Raw genomic sequence first — 17703 nt, forward strand, 5'->3', positions numbered from 1 at the left:
GTAGATATAAGTATTGTATAAAATCACATGCATTTTAGATTGTATAAAATTAAAATAAATTACCTCTTAAACGCCATTGCACAAATGAATCACACATTTTTTAAAATAAATTTTAATAGAGGAAACTTTCTCGTTTTCATTTTAAATAATTTTAAAATTATTTCTTTGAAAATTAAAGAAACAAAAAAGGCACAACTGTTCACTGTGAAGAATTTTCACCAAATGGAACGAAATTTGCCCAGTTGACACGCGGTTTCTTTTCCAGCAGATAGCAATTGTTTCAATTTCACAAATGGTATTTCCTTTTCTGTTCTGAATCCGGTTTGAATCATTTTTGTTACGCATTTTCCTATTCGGAACGGAACGAAATTTAAATTCGGCACTGCCTTACCTACGTGTCGGTAAAAAAAGACATTACAAGATTCAATGCATCCGGTAGCTGTCTAAGATAAACGATTTGAATGCCATCTAGAATTAGTTATTGTTAAAAGCAGAGTTGTTATAACAAACACATTTAGATTTAGATTTAGATTTTTTTTTCTGTAGGAACAAAGTGAATTAGATGTATTTGATTCAAGGGAAGATATTGATTCAAATATGTCTTCTTCTTCTTCCTTTTTCTCGGCGCTGTTATGATCTCGATGTCGAGGGGATCCTAACTATCCCACGTTACTGCTTCACACTAGTGATCCGCTTGTGGGGTTCGCCGGGTTGACCTCAGAAATCGGCGGCAAGCCTCCCGGTTTTGTATTGTTCCATTTCTAAGGCCAACTGAATGCTGGTGTTTTTGCATTTGCTTGTACCAGGAGTTTTTAGGCCTACCTTTCTTTTTATTTCGTGTTGGAACGTTGTATGATATTGCTTTTTTGACGGGGTTCTCAGGATCTCTCCTTTGAACATGGCAATACCAACTGAGTCGGTCGTGTTCAATTTTTTGGGAGATGGTGTTTTTAACATGAAGGCTTCCTCGGATCTTCGTACTTCTAATTCTATCAAGCTTCTTGTTGACATGTTTTCCGTTGCAAATTGGTTTGATATGTGATAACTGTTATAAAAGGAATTTTGTAAAAAATCATAAATTCTAAATTTGAACAAGATTCTTTGATTCTTGAACAAATAAGTTGTATTTGAACAGAAGTTCGAATTTCCTCAATGTAGGTTACCACGTTTGTAATACAAAAACGAAGTCTTTTTTATATGTTCCAATAACTGTAACAATTCAATAACTTGAACAGGCCTGTTCCACGTAATGTTTATCTACATATAAATACAAATTTGCTATTGGACGGTTCACAAAAATTTGGGACTAAACAGTCAATGGGTAGTAAGCGTTATTATCGGTGATAAACAAATAATGAAAAAGCAAAAAAAGCAAAAAAGGAGCAAAATTTCTCTGGAACACATTTCTACATGAGTTAACATTCAGAATAGATCTGGATTGTCTTATATGACAAACGAAGATTTGTTCTAAATTTTGGCTCACAATATAGGCAGAAAAGTCGAAACTCTTCCCTTTCTAGGCGAAAATATGATATAACCATTATTTTTATAGATTGACCAATTTGGAGTTTATATTATGTGATATTCATATAAGTGGAGAAGATTAAAATCATATTTTCCTTTGGCTCTTTGTCAGATCTGACTTTTTAAATAAGAAATCAATGTTTCCCATTAAAGTACTTGATCACTTTTTAAAAAGTGCTCTGAGACTACAGCAATCAGTATTAGATAAGTTATTTGATAAAGTATTTACTTAATTAGAGATGTTTGAGAACTTCCAATTTTTTCTCATTATTTCAATAATTAATTTCATTAATTTTCCAACGTTTCGATGGTGATTATGATTACCATCTTCTTCAGGGAATCTTGAATTTTAAAAAATAAATTGAAAAGTTAAAAAATAAATAAAAATGGTTAAACAAAGCGATTGAACTTGAAATTTTTAACAATTCTACTCTCTTTCAATATTGGCTCTGAGCGTTTCTCATCAGTGAAACAAAGTTAGGTTATTTAGAGTATTAAGTATTATACGAGTTGATGAAACTAACTATCTATAAAATGGCAATCAAAATATTTTTTTTTTTTGTTCAAAAAGGGTGAACTTTTGAGGTTTGATTATGAGTCCGACAATATGGTTAATATGAAGTCCATACAACAATTATTGATTGCTTTTCACCGACTGAAACTTAACGCTCACATTTATTAGTAACAAAAAATTATAAAGTGTTTCTTTTTTTAAACACATGAGCTTAGTAGTTTGCACCTGACCAATAACGTATATTCTATTAGCTGACGAAGTCCAATAGTCAAAAATGCGATTCATCACTGAAAATGATTTTGCTGGGGGTCATTGAATTTTCGCCTAAAGAATCATGAGTTCGAAATTGAAACCTATTTTATAAAAAAAATACCTTAGGGAGTCTTTCCTTTTTTTAAATTTGTAATAGTCAGGGCAAAACAAAAATATAACCGACGGAATTAAATATTTCCATCCTGTTTTTCAATTATTTAATTTAAAAATTAACTGACAACAAGAGTAGCGACCTCGATCTCATCGCATTTGTATTCTGCGGAAGTTTGTAATTTTAATTAATTTAAAAATGAAAAGAATATTCAAATTAATAATGTTTGATGATTTCACAAAGAAATCATATTTGTAAAGGAAGTATTCTACATGATATTATAATCTTTTGTCACCCCTTTTTTCAAAAACTGTTTACCCCACAATTCATTTAAACTGGATCTTGAGGCATCATAAGGGTTAAAAAAAAAGCTTTGATAAAACAACACACCCTTATTTACATTTCTAACAAAAAAAAATTAAGTTTAATCCCAAAATAAACACATTCACCATAATAAGGAAGGGATTAATTGGAGCAATTTTGAAAAAGCCTTAAGGATAAAATGTATACCCAAGAGCACTATGTTTACAAAATGTTTACACCTGATTGAATCTTTCAAATGAAATAAGACTTGAAGATTCTAACGAAATTTTGTCACGTTCGTCATAAAGGTTCATACTTTTTACACCATTTATGGCACTAACCAACTTTTAATGAACATTTATGAAATCAAATTGGATTAAATGAGCACAAAAAAAAAACTGTCTGACTGACTAACTTACCGCTGAGTAACTCTTAACAAACTGCCTTTGCTGCATGTGATTGTTTAGAACAACACCAGGCTGCTGAGGTTGAGGTGGTGGTGGTGGAGGTGGTTGTTGTTGTTGCTGATGTGATTGTTGCGCAGGATGTTGTTGTGGGTGATGCGGATGTGAAGATGATTGTTGTTGTTGTTGATTATGTTGTGGTGGATTTTGTTGCTGTTGTTGCTGATGTTGCTGAGATATTTGTTGCCTTGAGCTCATTTCAAGTGATATTGGTAGATTCCAGGCCTCCTCTATCGAGCACAACTGCCTCCGTTTGGAAGTTATACTCGGCATAGGAGCTTGAGCTAATTGCGTGCCAAGGAATTTAATCCTTTGCTTAAGACTCTCAGCAAGACTTTGTGTTTTACTATTACTAGGACTATTATTACTGCTATTATTATTACTACTACTACTATTGTTATTGTTGCTATTAGCACCGGACTTTGATGTTGAAGCTTTACTTGTTGATGGCGATGATGCGAATCCACTACCAGTCGATAATGATGTGGATGGACCACCACCACTAGCTGAAGTAGCAGCAGCACCAGAAGAAACAGCAGCTGTAGCTGAATTTTTTGTTGGTGTTGCTGGTGTATTCGATGATGATGATGATGATGATGATGTTGAAGCTGTACTACTGAGTGTGTGAAAAAAATTCGAATCCTTCTATAAGAAAAAGAGAAAACAGAAAAGTATAAGTATCTTGTGGTTTTGAGAGAACATGTGGAATGATGAATTTTGGACACTTACAGAATCTAAGTTACGTGCTGCATTTAAATAACACGCATAGGCGTCTCTTAATTGACCACAGCTCTCATATAAAATACCTAAATTCGTCCAGGCAGCTTTGTGATTTTTATCCAATTGTACAGCGCAAATATACGCTTGTAAGGCGTCTGTTGGTTGATTCTGTTGCTGGTACAGAACCCTAAAAAAAAAAAAAAAAAAAAAAAAAATAATGTTAGAAATAATTTATATAAATATAGTGTTTTTACATCAATTACAGATTTTAAGCTCTGTAGTGTAAAAGACAAGATTGCATATAAAAAGTAACAATTTGTAACGAAGCTATATAAAAACTGAGATTATTACATAAAGAATGCATTAAAAAGAATTAATTTAATGACTAGATTTGATCGAATCGGGTATTGCATTACCATTACCCTTATAAGGCTAGGTCTAGTTTGAAGTCTGCATCTCTAGAATAATAAAAACCTTGATAGAGGAAAATATGTTAACTAAGCTAAAGAAGTACCATTATACCGATCATTATTCTATCATTTAATTCACAATCATTGCAAATGCGAATCGTTTACAAATATTCAGCAAGAAAAAGTGCAACCCATAAAGAATAGAGACCTCCTGCAGAGATGAAGTCAATATTGGATTGTGACATGACTATCTAATTTTGCTATGGATTATTAACCTTTCAACATGAATGTTGAAGGTTTTTTTTTTTGTAAAATTCTTTATTTATAACAGGTTTAATTTGTTAATATTATTATAGAATTAATGGAGGTATCCTTTTAAGGCTGTGGCCACACAATAAGGTACAATTCGGTTGAGCGACTAAGCGATGGAATCTCGACGTTTCGCTCAGAATTCAATAATTCTAATTATTTTGTTCTCTCAGCTACTCATTGCATGGCCAGAGCTATAGAAGTTTATAGAAAATTGGAGAGGTCTCAACAGGAGATGCAGGAGATGAATTTCACAGAAACCCTTTTGAGCAAAAGCGGTCCACATAAAATTTTCTGTTAGAAGAATTCTTTGAGGACTTTGTGCTGTTAAATGCAAGTCTGTTAATCAGACGATTGACAGTTCCTTGACAGCCAGCAAGTGCGAACCGCCCTTAGTAGAAAACAACTAGAACGGTAAAGAAATGTGCTGGAGAAGCATTTCTTGACATATGATTCGCTTGAAAAATTGTCGAATGTGACTATCTGGCATTGCCGTTGTTGACCAAGTTTGACAATATTGTTAAACGGATGAAAAAGTTGAATAGTTCGTTGGACATCTGTTGAACATTCGCGAGTCATTATAGTCCTTAATGAGGAATATCTACTGTACATGGAAAAAGGTTTGAAGGGTAAATTGGTGAGCATTCCTTGAAGAGAGGATGTAGCGAGTGAATATTTTTAGATTATGTATGTCTCTAAATTTACGATGCCTTTCCAGAGTACTATTCTCTGAGCTCAAGAAATTCAAAGCTTCAGTTTTAAAGAAAGACATACTAGTTGGCAAGCTCAGCTTCTACAAAAAGATAACAGATAATTTCATTTTACACTACTTCTTAATACGGTGAAGGAATTTAACGTAAGTGGAGTTGCTGTGGGCCCGAGTGATGGCTTAGAGTGAGAAGCTCTCAGCTGTTTTTTCAGTAAAAACAATCTCAAACAAAACAAATTCATAAACCGAAATAAACTGACAGAATATGATTAAGCGGTTTTACAAGCATGGAAGAATACCTCATAGGAAAGGTTAAAAGAATGCAGGAATGATATCCGGCCAGCGTGAAGAACAAAAGAGGTCTCAAAATCAGTGGTCCTCTTGGCTTCATCAGGACCTGGTTTTGAGTAAACTGCAAAATACAACAAAAAAAAAAGGATTTTTGTTTTCTTGTTTTTTGCACTTCACTTAAAACCTGAACGTTTACGAAAAAATTACCCTCGGATTTCGGATTCAGCGCATCAAAATATATAACCTAGCTCGTTTTATAGTTAGTTTTTTTCTATGATTTTTAGTAACCTTAAAGGCACTTTGGTTGGTCAGAAAAAACCTAAAATTTTATACATATGTACATTCAAATTTCCTATCAAAAAGAATCTAGTCCGAGGAAAATGTGAAACAATTTCAAGAGTGGAATGAGACAAAAACTCGTGATCACTAAATCATAATTTTTGTTTGTATGTAATTTGTTTTTTTTTTTTTTTTTTTTTTTTCATAAAACGCTTCGAAAAATATTAAACAAAAGTTAACAAAATAATAATTTACCCTATCGAACACCAAGTGTCGGCGTTCCCTTCACTCTTCTCCACAGAATTTCTATACGCTATAAAGGCATCATGGACTTTGTTAATTCCAGCATAACATCTTCCAAGCAAATATAATGATTGTCCAGATTTTGGATTGGCTTCAATTGACTTTTGTAAACAGAAAATTGCATAAGATTCTCGTTGTCGTTTATCGCCTAAGGATTCAACACAATGATACATCCATCCTGTTAAGAAAATACAAATAAAACAATGAATTAAAAAACTTAATTGTAAATAATTTATTGTATATCTACCCACCTAACTGTCGATATATATCGGCCTTCAGTTCCAATGTCAGCTGGTCTTCGGTAAGAAGCTTTTCGTATGCCTCTTTGGCAGCTTTATGTTTATTTTGAACTTCATACAGGTGTGCGATGTGAAAGCGAACTGAAAATAAACAAAAAAAAAAGAAAATCATTAAACAAAAGTTTAAAAAAAAGGAGAAAAATGACAAAGATGCATGCAATAAAACCATCATCGATTGATGGTACTTTTTTAAATTATGTGTCTGTACTTAAAAAAAAAAGGCTAATGGTCGAAGGGGGTACGTGCCTCTGTGAAGGACTCAATTATAACGCTTAAAAGTAGTCATAAAAAAACCTCTACAAGAGATTCTCCACACGCTGTTTTATTTTTGTATTTAGTTTTTGTTTTTGTTGTTATTTTTTTTTAATAGCTGGCTATTTGTGGCAAGTGAAAATGATTTGGTGCGTGCGCTGTCTGACCGACCAACAGTCTGTTGAGACATCATGAATTCGTCACACCATAGGGACCAGGCCGGCTGAGCCGGTCGCCGCCGCCGTCACACCACATGGTATCACCACAGCCATAGCCACTGACCTAGACAGTGTAATTGTTGCATGTCCAATGTATGACGATGACGACAACGACTACAACGACGACGATGACATATGGCGTTGTAGATGACGTGGTTTTGCAATATTTTTTTTTTGCCATCGTGTTACATGGCAATTACTTAGTGTTAAGTTTTTTTTTATATTTATTTTCACTGATTGTTTGCGGAAGTGAATCCAATGACAGAAATGCATATTTATTACTTTATATATCGTAACTATAATTCACTTGGTTGTGTACTTTAGATGAGAGATTGTCTCGGTTTTTTTTGTTGTTGGTTGTTAAGTGTTTTGTTTGGATTTTGATTAAACTAATTGAGTTTGAAATTATTCAAGAGACTCTGACACCGATAAAGTTATAAGGAATTTTTTTATAGACTGAAGTTGAAATTCTTTAAATATCTGCATTAAATAATAATGCACATTTATGTATATATATCTTAGTTTCTTGAAAACGACTTAAACAATTTTCAAGAAATTTTCTAAGATATATAACAACTAATCATTATAGAACATTTTTCCTTTATCTCCAGCAATTACATTTACATTTTCAAGAAATTTTCTGAGCACCAGAACTTCGTTAATAACTTGTATAAGGTGCTTAAAAGTACATAAGTAACTAAAAAGGTACATGGATCTCGGAAAGTTTTCTTTTTTTACTTTTAATCAAAGAATTTTTTAGTTGTATTTAAGATTTACAATATTTTATATCTATTAATGTGTAGACTTCATGAAAAGAAAGCACACGCAACACATTTTACTTTAATATTTTTCGATTGATAAAGTTTTGGATTTTCGAAAACAGAACATTGACTTAGAAAAGTAGGTTAGGTATGTAAACTGTGAACAACCCGATATCCGAGTTTTAACTCACAAAAAATGGCATACAAAAAATGTGTTTTTTTTTTTTTTTCTTTTTAAAAGTATGTAGGTATTTATAATGAAATTATGTACATGCATAGAAATCATATAGAATCTTTACTGGAGACGAGGATAATACAAAAAATTTTATCAAAATAACTTATAAATAAGTGTAATAAATATTATTGCACAATCATCCTTCTACCATTAGACATTAGAGTATAAATATCTTTTTATTCTTTTTAACTAGTATCGTACAAATTGCATAGGAACCCTTTTAGAGTTGAATTTAAAAAAAAAGGGATTAAAATAATTATTGTTGCATATGTTCAAGAAAATCTGCTGCTACGTGTTTTAGATGCAAATAATAAAAGAAATTAGGCAAAAATAATCCTGTGAGACACGCAGATTTGTTTTTGCTCCCTCTTAAAACTCAACGATTGACACAAGGGAATCTACCACCTTTATATAAAATGTGGAATTATAGATATTGAATCTGTTAAATAACCCTATTTCTATGAAAAAAGGGTCGATGAGACTTATAAATTTCGTTTTAGTGGTATGTATTATTTGCACTATCAAGAGTGCAATAAACACCAACATTACGTTTTTGACTATAGTACAGTGGAAATTTTTGGGATGGCACAAACATAAAAATATCAATTAACAATTCTGTGAAGGTCAAAAAGCGAAACTAAAACTTCGAAAAACACATCACATTGAATGTGATTAGGATATAGCAGAAATGTAAGTTTTATTTTACGGCTATGTAGGTATTTAAGGTTTTTGAAAACAAAAATTTAAGCAGAAATTTTTCTTTTGCAAAGTGCAAGGATGGACTTTTAAAAATACGAACATTATTTTCATCTCTTTTATCTGGATGGGATCAGGGATGAAATCGGCTAGCGTCATAGTCGGTAGTTAATAGTCAATCAACGATAAATTTTCATCACATCGGAAGATTTTGTCACAAGTCAGTTTTTCGAATCAAAAATCCAGGAAGTTCTCAGATTTCTAATGAAGAATTTTAATATTGGTGGTCTGGGTAAAAACTTACTGGTGCCCCAATTTTGAATATAATATAACAAATACGTGGATTTTTCAATTCCTCACCTCAATACGATGGACTAACAGTACCCCTTTTACTATTGATCTTTGGCCATGAGCATGTCAGTAATATTAAAAAGTACCTACTTTGGAGTGTATAATAAAATGCACGAACAGAATTGGCTACCTGCCGAATTGCTTTACAGGTGCATAGGGATATTTTGTTGTTGAATAGAGAATTTTCCGCTTTAAGTAGGTACTAGAAGAATTATTCATATTGATTACAGAGTGTCAGGAACTACTATAAACTTGCCTGTCAACATAATTTTTCAATTTTTACATGAGGTACTTAGGTATTGTCATTTTTAAAAGAGTTGAATAGTAAATTACAATTTTTTTGGGACAAAAATGAAAAGAAATCCTGAAAAAAAAGTACAGTGGGTGTGGTAGTCTACATATTATTTAGCACGATATTCTATTTTCTTAGAAACACTAACCGTTCAGTACCTTCCTTTTGAGCTCTATAAAAAATAACCGTCAAAAAAAGTAAAACAAAAAATACAATACAATTTCAATCGAATCCAACCAACTGCCTGAAACGATTTTTGTTTGCCTTTTCAGTTTTTGTTTAGTCCCATTGCAGGTGCTTTTAACACTATGAAAACTTACAAGTTTACAACCCCTCTAAGTAACAAAAAAAACTTCTAATTCAGACGGAATGTTTGATATCTAGTAATATTTTGTTTTCCAAGAAAAACAAACATTTTCTCTGGGAAAAAAGAGCTCCTGCGCCCTACCTCGATACTATTATTACATTTAGTTAAAAAAAAAAAAAACACTACGAAAAACTGCTACGTGATCAAAGACATATTTTATTTCACTATGCTTTGAATTGTTTTTTTTTTTTTTTTTTACAGATTACAGAATTTCAGTGATGACAGAAACAGTATGAATGGTTTCCCTTTAGATATCAACCATCAACACCCGGAACTCTTATAAAAATTCAAAAAGCACTTAACCGAAAACATATTTATCACAAAAAAGCAAGAAGAAAAAAATACAGAATTAAGTGATCGTTACACTTAAAATTTCCCATTAATCCTAGACATTCCCTCGAAAATCAATAAATAATGATTTAAGGTCGAAAATTCATTAAACATACCAACAATAAAAACAGCAGCATCTACATCCGGAAATATTCCAAAAAAAAAAAAAAAAATGGTATAATGGCACAACACTTTTGAGTTTCACAACCAATATTAAATCACTATTTTTCTTTTTCTAATTTCTCCTGAGTATTTTTTACTCTCTCTCTCTTTTTCGATTTCACAATCGAAACACAAACAAATTATTAACAAAATCGATCTTATAACGGTAAATCAATTAAAAAACTATAAAAGTTTTCCAAAAACGGCCAAAGGGGAGGAAAGAAGAAAAGTATAGACAAATTTTTGAATAAATTTTCTTAAATTTTTTTTTGGAAATTTTCTTCTTTTCAAAAAATTATTTTTAACCAAACACGAAAGAATATATAAGAAGGGGCGCGTTCCTCGTATCCGCTCTCTGGATCTGGATTGAGTGAAGAACCGTTTTGTGTATGCGACACAGAAAAGTGACAACGGACGACTCGACTAGGTACTAGGAGGACGAGAACAACTACGACAGCGGATGATGATGGTGACGACGACGCCGCATGTGAAAGATTACTTTGAAAATAGACGACCGACAGTGAAACAGCGACAAAAACGACAAGAAGAAAGCAAAAATTATTCCTATCACACACAATCGGTATTGTAAGCCCGAAAGCCACCCCTAAATAACAGCCATCATCATCATCATCCATCCAGATTCTAGAAATCCAACAGCAGCATCATAAGGCCAGAAACAGAAACACATCAGCAGTACCAATAAGAACAAAAAAGCAACAACAACAACAACAAAAAACTACTGTAAACCAATGTAATCCATAGAAGAAGGAACACAAAAAAAATGAACCTTCTGCCGCTTCAGCTTCTGCTGCTGGTATAAACGCCTGATGAGAATATATTGAGTTGAGTTGAGGAGGAAAAATTACAAACAAAATTCGGGTGGGTTACTCTTGCTCTTACTTCTCTCGCCAGTCTTTCAGAGTTCGGAATCTCGGATCGGATCGGGTAGTGTTATTCTGTATTCCATTCCTAACGTCTACAAAAGGTTCTATTATTCTATATTTACAACATAAAAAGGGCCCCAGGAAGTAAGAGCGAAATAGATTGGGAGAGCGAGAGAGATGTGTTCGGGAGGAGAGAGAGAGAGAGGAAGGAGAGAAAAACAGGTATATGTGTATGTGTATAATTTCTCGGTCTTCTACCACAGAGTTCAACGTACCCCTTACTTTAGACTAGAGTTTGATTTGGTTTTGTTGTTCAGCGCGAGTAATGTTGCTGGATTTTCTATTACTTTTCGGTCTTCTTCCCCTTTTGCCTCCTACTCCACTTCGTCTTCCTCCTTCTATAGCACCTTCTGCTTCTGACGAGTACGAGAGTACCTATATCTTCCTATTCCCAATTTCAATACCTAAACCTTACTATACTATACCTAGCCTAGAATGTAAGAGCTATCTATTTTATCTGCAGTAGGTATTTGTATGTATGTGTGTGTATTGCTGTTTGTATTTGTATAGCGCACCTTGCTTCCTTTATCGATTACGACACATTTTCTCACTTTTTCCTTCTCGGTTCTCGCCCTTTGGATGTGTAGTTTTTCTACATAAAACAGCAGGAACACTCAACGACGCGACGGATGAGGGCAGAGACACCTCTTGGTCTATGATTTCCCTAATTTTGATTTCTTTTTATTGGTCTTTTTTTGTTTTTAGAATAGAACACATCAGGAAAAGAAGCACCAGCACTTTTCTGATGGACTGAGAAGATCTGGCAAATAAATAAAAAATGACATGACGTGACTCCAATCACATCGCGCTTTTCTGCTGTTTCGTAGCTTTCCACTGTGTGTCGTTTGGTCGTTTGGAGTCGTCGTCGTTGTCGTTGTAGTCATTTTTTTTTTTTTCCTTTTATGACAGCTTAGTTTAGCTAGACTAGAAGACCAGACCAGACAGTTGTGAGATGAGGTGATGGTAGAAGAACAATGTGTACACATTTTTTTTGGGGGGCAATCTTTTTCTTCGTATTTATTTTTATATATTCTTCAAAAAAAAGAAGAAAAAGAATTTCCACTTTAAAACTTTCTGTTTGAAGTCGGAAAAATAAAAATAAAACGGACATCTAACTTGGGTGGGGTTTTATGTTAGCTTTCTACATAGAATGGACAAAAAAAAATCGACCTCGAGATTTTAATCAAACATTGGTATTGAAATAAATGGAAGAAGCAAAAAAGTTAACCTCGCTCTTCAGACATAGTGAATGCATTTCGTTTGTTTTTTTCTATCCTTGAATTTTATTGATAACCATCATCAACAGTCTCAAAGGCTAGACAGATTTCGTTTAAGCTCTTGTAAATAAGTATAGTTTGTAAAGTCGCTTTAAAGTTTTTAAGAGCTTTTACAACAAAATGGTATAAGTTGAAACATCTTTGGAGAAAAGAGCACAGTTTAAAAAGTGTGGTTGTCAATTTTTACTAACATCCCTGTTGTTTAAAAACTTTATAGGGCTTTGCTGAAAATCGTCAAATTTTGACTTGTTCCACTTTGCCGTAGAAGCGATGATATTACAGATAAAATTGTAATTTCTTGCATGGAGGAAGATTGTCAAATAAATTTGAAGACCAAAACTGAGTCACATAAGATTGCATACTGGCACCAATTTTGTTATTATTCGTTTCAAATGACATGAAGGAAATAGAGAAATCGAAGCAGAAATCGTTGGGGAGAAAATTAATGCAAGAAAAAGACAGTCTAGCAACTCGGTAATCCTCTAAAGTATATATTTTTTCAAAATCCGCGAATTAAAGCAGAGTTTGCAAAGCCTTGGGTGTATTGTCTTTATCGAAGGCGGAACCGTACAAGATATTAGCAGCAGATAGTATCTATCGGGGTGGTAATGGCTTCGGGCTTATTTTAAAGACAAAGCTATGACTGTAAAGTTCGAATGTATATCGGTACTGCCAAACGGATCCAATACTTGGAAAGTTTTATCAGGAAGCCAAGCAATAAAATGAAACCCGCTCAATAAAGAAGGCAAAAGAGTCGGAAAACCGAGAAGCCCAGGGTAGAAAACAACCGAGGGATCACCCATGAACTTAATGAGTCTGAGGTTTTAATCAAGTTGATGGTCCAACAGACCAAATACAACAGACATTTTTTTGTTGAAACAGTAGTTATTTTGGTGTAAGAAGAAGACTGAAGCTATGTCTTTTGTAGCGGGAAAAATTGTCATCGAAAACCTGTTGAATTTCTAGGTCAAAATGTCAATGCAATTCATCATGTCGCTATTGAAACCGAGCATGTTTCAAATATATTGGATGTCTGAGTGTTAGTTGTTGCCAAACTTCTCATAAAGATATTCATGGCACCAGTAAAATTATTGACGTCAGTAAACTTCTGGTGCAAAATATAGCCGCGTCTTTCTTAGTCTCTCAGGTGACCCATCATCAGGATCAAATAGATATCAAACATCGATAAAATTGATACACTCTAACACCATCTCTTTATGGATTTAAAAATTGCCTACGAAGGTTTATATAGGGTCGAGGTACATAGAGCTAGTCATTTTTTCAGCAGAAATCTCGCTTCTCCTTCAAAATGTGCCAGATAAGACGTTGAGCTATCAATCACGCAACCTCTCGTTTGCAGCTGTCTTATGTGTTGTTGAATCAAGTTTAGTTGTTTCGTGATGTCGACTATATCGAACTAAAAGTTGATTTTCTTAGTCAAATCCGCTGATTACATCAAAGAATTCCTTTTAAGAATTTTGGCTTCAAATGTTACGTGATGAAGTAAAAGCTTGAGATACAAAAATCGGGTTACTTAAGATGGGTGAATACGATCCTTTTTTTACCCATATACAAAAAACGCGCATTCCCTTTACTGAGAAAAGATAACGTCCTTTCCCACAGTTTTAAGGCTTTCGTACTTGTTTCGAAAACTGTTTCAAAAAATTATTTTCTAGATTGATTAAATTTCTTAAAGTTAAGGTCTTAGCTCAAAACAAATATTTGTAACTAGGTACTTAAACGCAACCAAACAAAATCATGAACATTTAGTTCTACTACTTTTTGACACTAAAAAGAGAATCGCTTTTGCCAACGGATCCCGATAAAAGAACTTTTCATTATCTGTTCATATAATGGCCAATTTGTTTGTATTTTTTTTTTCTTTCTAATCAAAATTCCAACTTCAATGGAATTTGTGATGAGAATGAGTAATTTGGGTCACTTATTGTTCTTAAAGACTTAAGTGAATTTAAGCACTTAAGATCTTTAGAAAGCAAAAACTTTTGGGTCCGAAATGGAATTTGAAACTTTGTGGATTCAATTGACCAAAGGACTTTAAAAAAACAATTCTTTAAATTCCTTTGAAACTCAATATAAGAAGGGCCAATTTTTGCAGAGTAAAGTTACAGTCATTTAAAACTTTCATTATAGACTATAGGAATCAATATTTCATGTGCTGCAAAAAATTTCTACTGAACAAAGTTCATTCACCGCTACCGTTACTCCCGAAAACGATTGGTGAAGATGACCATTTCTCTGTGTGGAAACACTCTAATGGTAAAGTCAAGTGCCTTTTATTTTGGTTGCTTTTGTATTGTAGGAAATACTTTTTTGTGATGTGACCGTCCAGAAAACTTTTATACTCAAAACAAAAACAACAAGCAAATTCGATGAAATTGATGTTGAAGTTGATGGTCAACAAAAAAAGATATGGGTAGTAAACTGGGATGATCATGGTGTTTTATTTTGTGTTGCTCAACTAACTTTTTCAAAAGACGGAAGAACAAGCAAAAAACACATCAGCGGCAGCAGTTTGAATACTTCTATCGTAAAGCTGATGTCAAAAACAAAATTCGTGAATGGTATGAGTGGGAAGGTCGATATAATAGCAGACAAACAGAACCACAAGAAAAAAATTACATTTTTTGTTTCCTTTTTTTGGTGGAAGGTTGTCTGCTGATGATACTTATGCAAACGGGAACGTATTTCGGTTATTAAATTTCTGGTGCAGTTTATCTGCACCTTTAATATACACATAATTTTAAGTTTGCTACAGTATTATAAGTTAACAGAACGATTTTGTTCAGAATATTTAAGTGACATTCATATTTGGTTTGGTAAAATAGAACGTTTTGGAACACAAAGGTTAAAAAAAAAAAAACTAGGTACGAATATTTGGATGAAAGTAAAATTTCGAAATTCAGCCAAATTTTGTATTTTGGATCACAATTCAGTAAGATAGAAAATAGATTATTTACAATCCTTTATCGTACAAAAATTGTGCGGAAGATTATTTTTTAATTGTGTGCACTTAATTATTGTTCCAAAATTTTGTACTTACAGATATAGAAATAGTTTTGCTATAGCTAAAAACCATGTAAGAACAAAGTTAAAAAAAAAAAGCAGCAGGTAAACCTTTACAGAAATTGGAAAATTTTCGGAATATTTTGTACCAAATTTATATGATGGATTTTGTTTAAAAAATTATTAAAACAAAAATAGTGGGCAAAAAAATCGTTTTGGAGCACGTAAAAAAATTTAAGAAGTAAAAAAAATCATGCTCTCAAAATTTGTATTAAGAGTGATAAGCCTGTGTTTCATAAATTCAATACTGAAATGATTTTTTGAAATTTGAAGAATACCATTTTTACCAAAATATGATGGAAAGAAACCGATTTTCCGGTTTTTCTAAATTTCGATTCAGGATTATGCACAGAGCTAAATACAAGTTTTGATACAAAAAAAATATTTTGAAACACAAAAAAATTTTTGAAGTTCGTTTTGTACCAAATATTAAATTGACCTTATACTTAATTCATTTAATTCCAAATGTGTGTTTTGTTCTTACAAATTACTTTTATAAATTTCTAATATTGGATTAGGATCATAATTCTTTTTATACAAATTTTGTTTTTCATTTCAAAATTGTTTATACTATTCATTGTTTGAAATATTAGAATTCAAGAAAAAAGAGATTTACTTAAGTTAGACCGTACAAAATTTTGGAATTGATTTAAAACTTTTTTTGTGCAAAATTTTTAAACGAAGAAAACTTCGGGGCAATTCCATGGTAACTCACGTTACATTCACAAAAATTTCCAACACATAAATAATTTTTTTTTTTCAATTTTAATGTAAATTGATACGAAATTACTTTATTTTAAAATATTTACGTAACTCACGTTACATTATTTTGGTAACTCATGTTACCTGCGATTTGTGGTTCCAAAAGTAAAGAAAAGATGCATTTTCACTCAAGTTTTTTTTCAACCGAATAGTGTGTAACGAAGCTTGCTTAAATGTTAACTTATTTTAGCACTCACGAGGGGATATTGTCATCGTCACTATTAGACTCATCATATTTTCAGTTTGCTTGTTTTTCCGTCATTTTCATGTGAAATTCTTCTGTTGTTGGCAAGCTTATGCTATAAAAATGCTTTAAGATTATTAAACTCCCTGAATTTTATGTCTATCCATAAGGGAATACAACAAAGAATCTTTTCTTGCAACTTGCATAAAGAGTTGCCGTTTGTAAATAGTAATTTGCTAGTAAAAAAAGTAAAAAAGACTGCATAATTTGTTCAAAATTCGTGTCCACTTTTTCATGGAATTACCCCTTCGACTGTCCAAAATTTATTTCACTTATAATAATTATGTTTCAAAACTTTAAGTGATTTCCAGAATAATTGGGGCATTAGTTGGGCATTTTGGGAAACATTTAGATCAGAAATCCTAATTTTACAGACACAATTTTTAGCCTTAACGTTGTTTGGGTAACCTACACAATACTACACATTGTTCAAAATTTGTATCCAAAATTTCATAGAAATATATTTTTGGGTGCCAACAAAGTTTTGAAAAAAAAAATAAATAAAAACAATAAAACAAGGGTGTCTAAAATTTTGAACGCAAAGTTTATGAACTTTCTCCTTTCTCCACCAGCTACTGAGGCATTTGGGAAAATTTAGATAAGAAATCATTATTTTACAGAAACAATTTCGAGTTGTTTGGGTTAACTTTTAACATTGTTCAAAATTTTTATCCAAAATTTCATAGAAATATATTTTTGAGTACCAACAAAGTTAAAAAAACATAATAAAACCAAGGTATCTAATATTTGATCACGTGGAATTTCTGACTTTCAAATATTCATTTGAATTCAAGTATTCATTATTTTTTTTTTTTTATAAATTCCCAATTTGACTCCCAAAAGGTTTTAGTATCTGTTTTTTAAGGCCCTTTTGAATTGTTATCCCAACATAACATCACATTCATCCCTGGCTATATCAGCTGCTGTAAGCCTTTTTGGATTGTAATTTTCATATGCTCGTCTTCACACAAAATCCCCAAAAGGGACTTCCGTAGCACGTATATCCCGTTTTCTCCATTCTCTCACTTTCTCACTTTTTGTTTTGCTTCCCAATATTTTTTTTATCCCTCTAATTGTAGGCACACACACATCTCTTTCTCTCTCTCTGAGGTGCTGCTCGGTGCAGTATTTGCGCTCTAGGACGAATATGGCGTACGTGTGCCGACGTCGGGTGAAAATGGAATCCCAGAACACAAAAAAAGGACAAAAAAAAAAAGAAATGAAAATTTCACACAAAAC

At 32.6% G+C, this 17703-nt stretch overlaps 1 protein-coding gene across 4 annotated transcripts in view; it reads right to left on the reverse strand.

The window, feature by feature from the left end:
- LOC129921512 (lysine-specific demethylase 6A) overlaps window positions 1–17703 on the reverse strand; it is a 132562-nt gene that overhangs the window by 20434 nt on the left and 94425 nt on the right. For 3 of the 4 annotated variants that reach the window (XM_056003372.1, XM_056003370.1, XM_056003373.1), the window contains 4 exons: window positions 6442–6570; window positions 6143–6368; window positions 3899–4076; window positions 3125–3814 (listed from right to left, as the gene is read on the reverse strand). In XM_056003372.1, coding sequence (XP_055859347.1) covers window positions 3125–3814; window positions 3899–4076; window positions 6143–6368; window positions 6442–6570 — 1223 coding nt within the window. The remainder of the gene's footprint in view (window positions 1–3124; window positions 3815–3898; window positions 4077–6142; window positions 6369–6441; window positions 6571–17703) is intronic. The other variant, XM_056003371.1, reaches the window with a different exon arrangement.

The sequence above is a fragment of the Episyrphus balteatus genome, chromosome 1 (assembly GCF_945859705.1).
Source record: "Episyrphus balteatus chromosome 1, idEpiBalt1.1, whole genome shotgun sequence".
NCBI lineage: Eukaryota > Metazoa > Arthropoda > Insecta > Diptera > Syrphidae > Episyrphus > Episyrphus balteatus.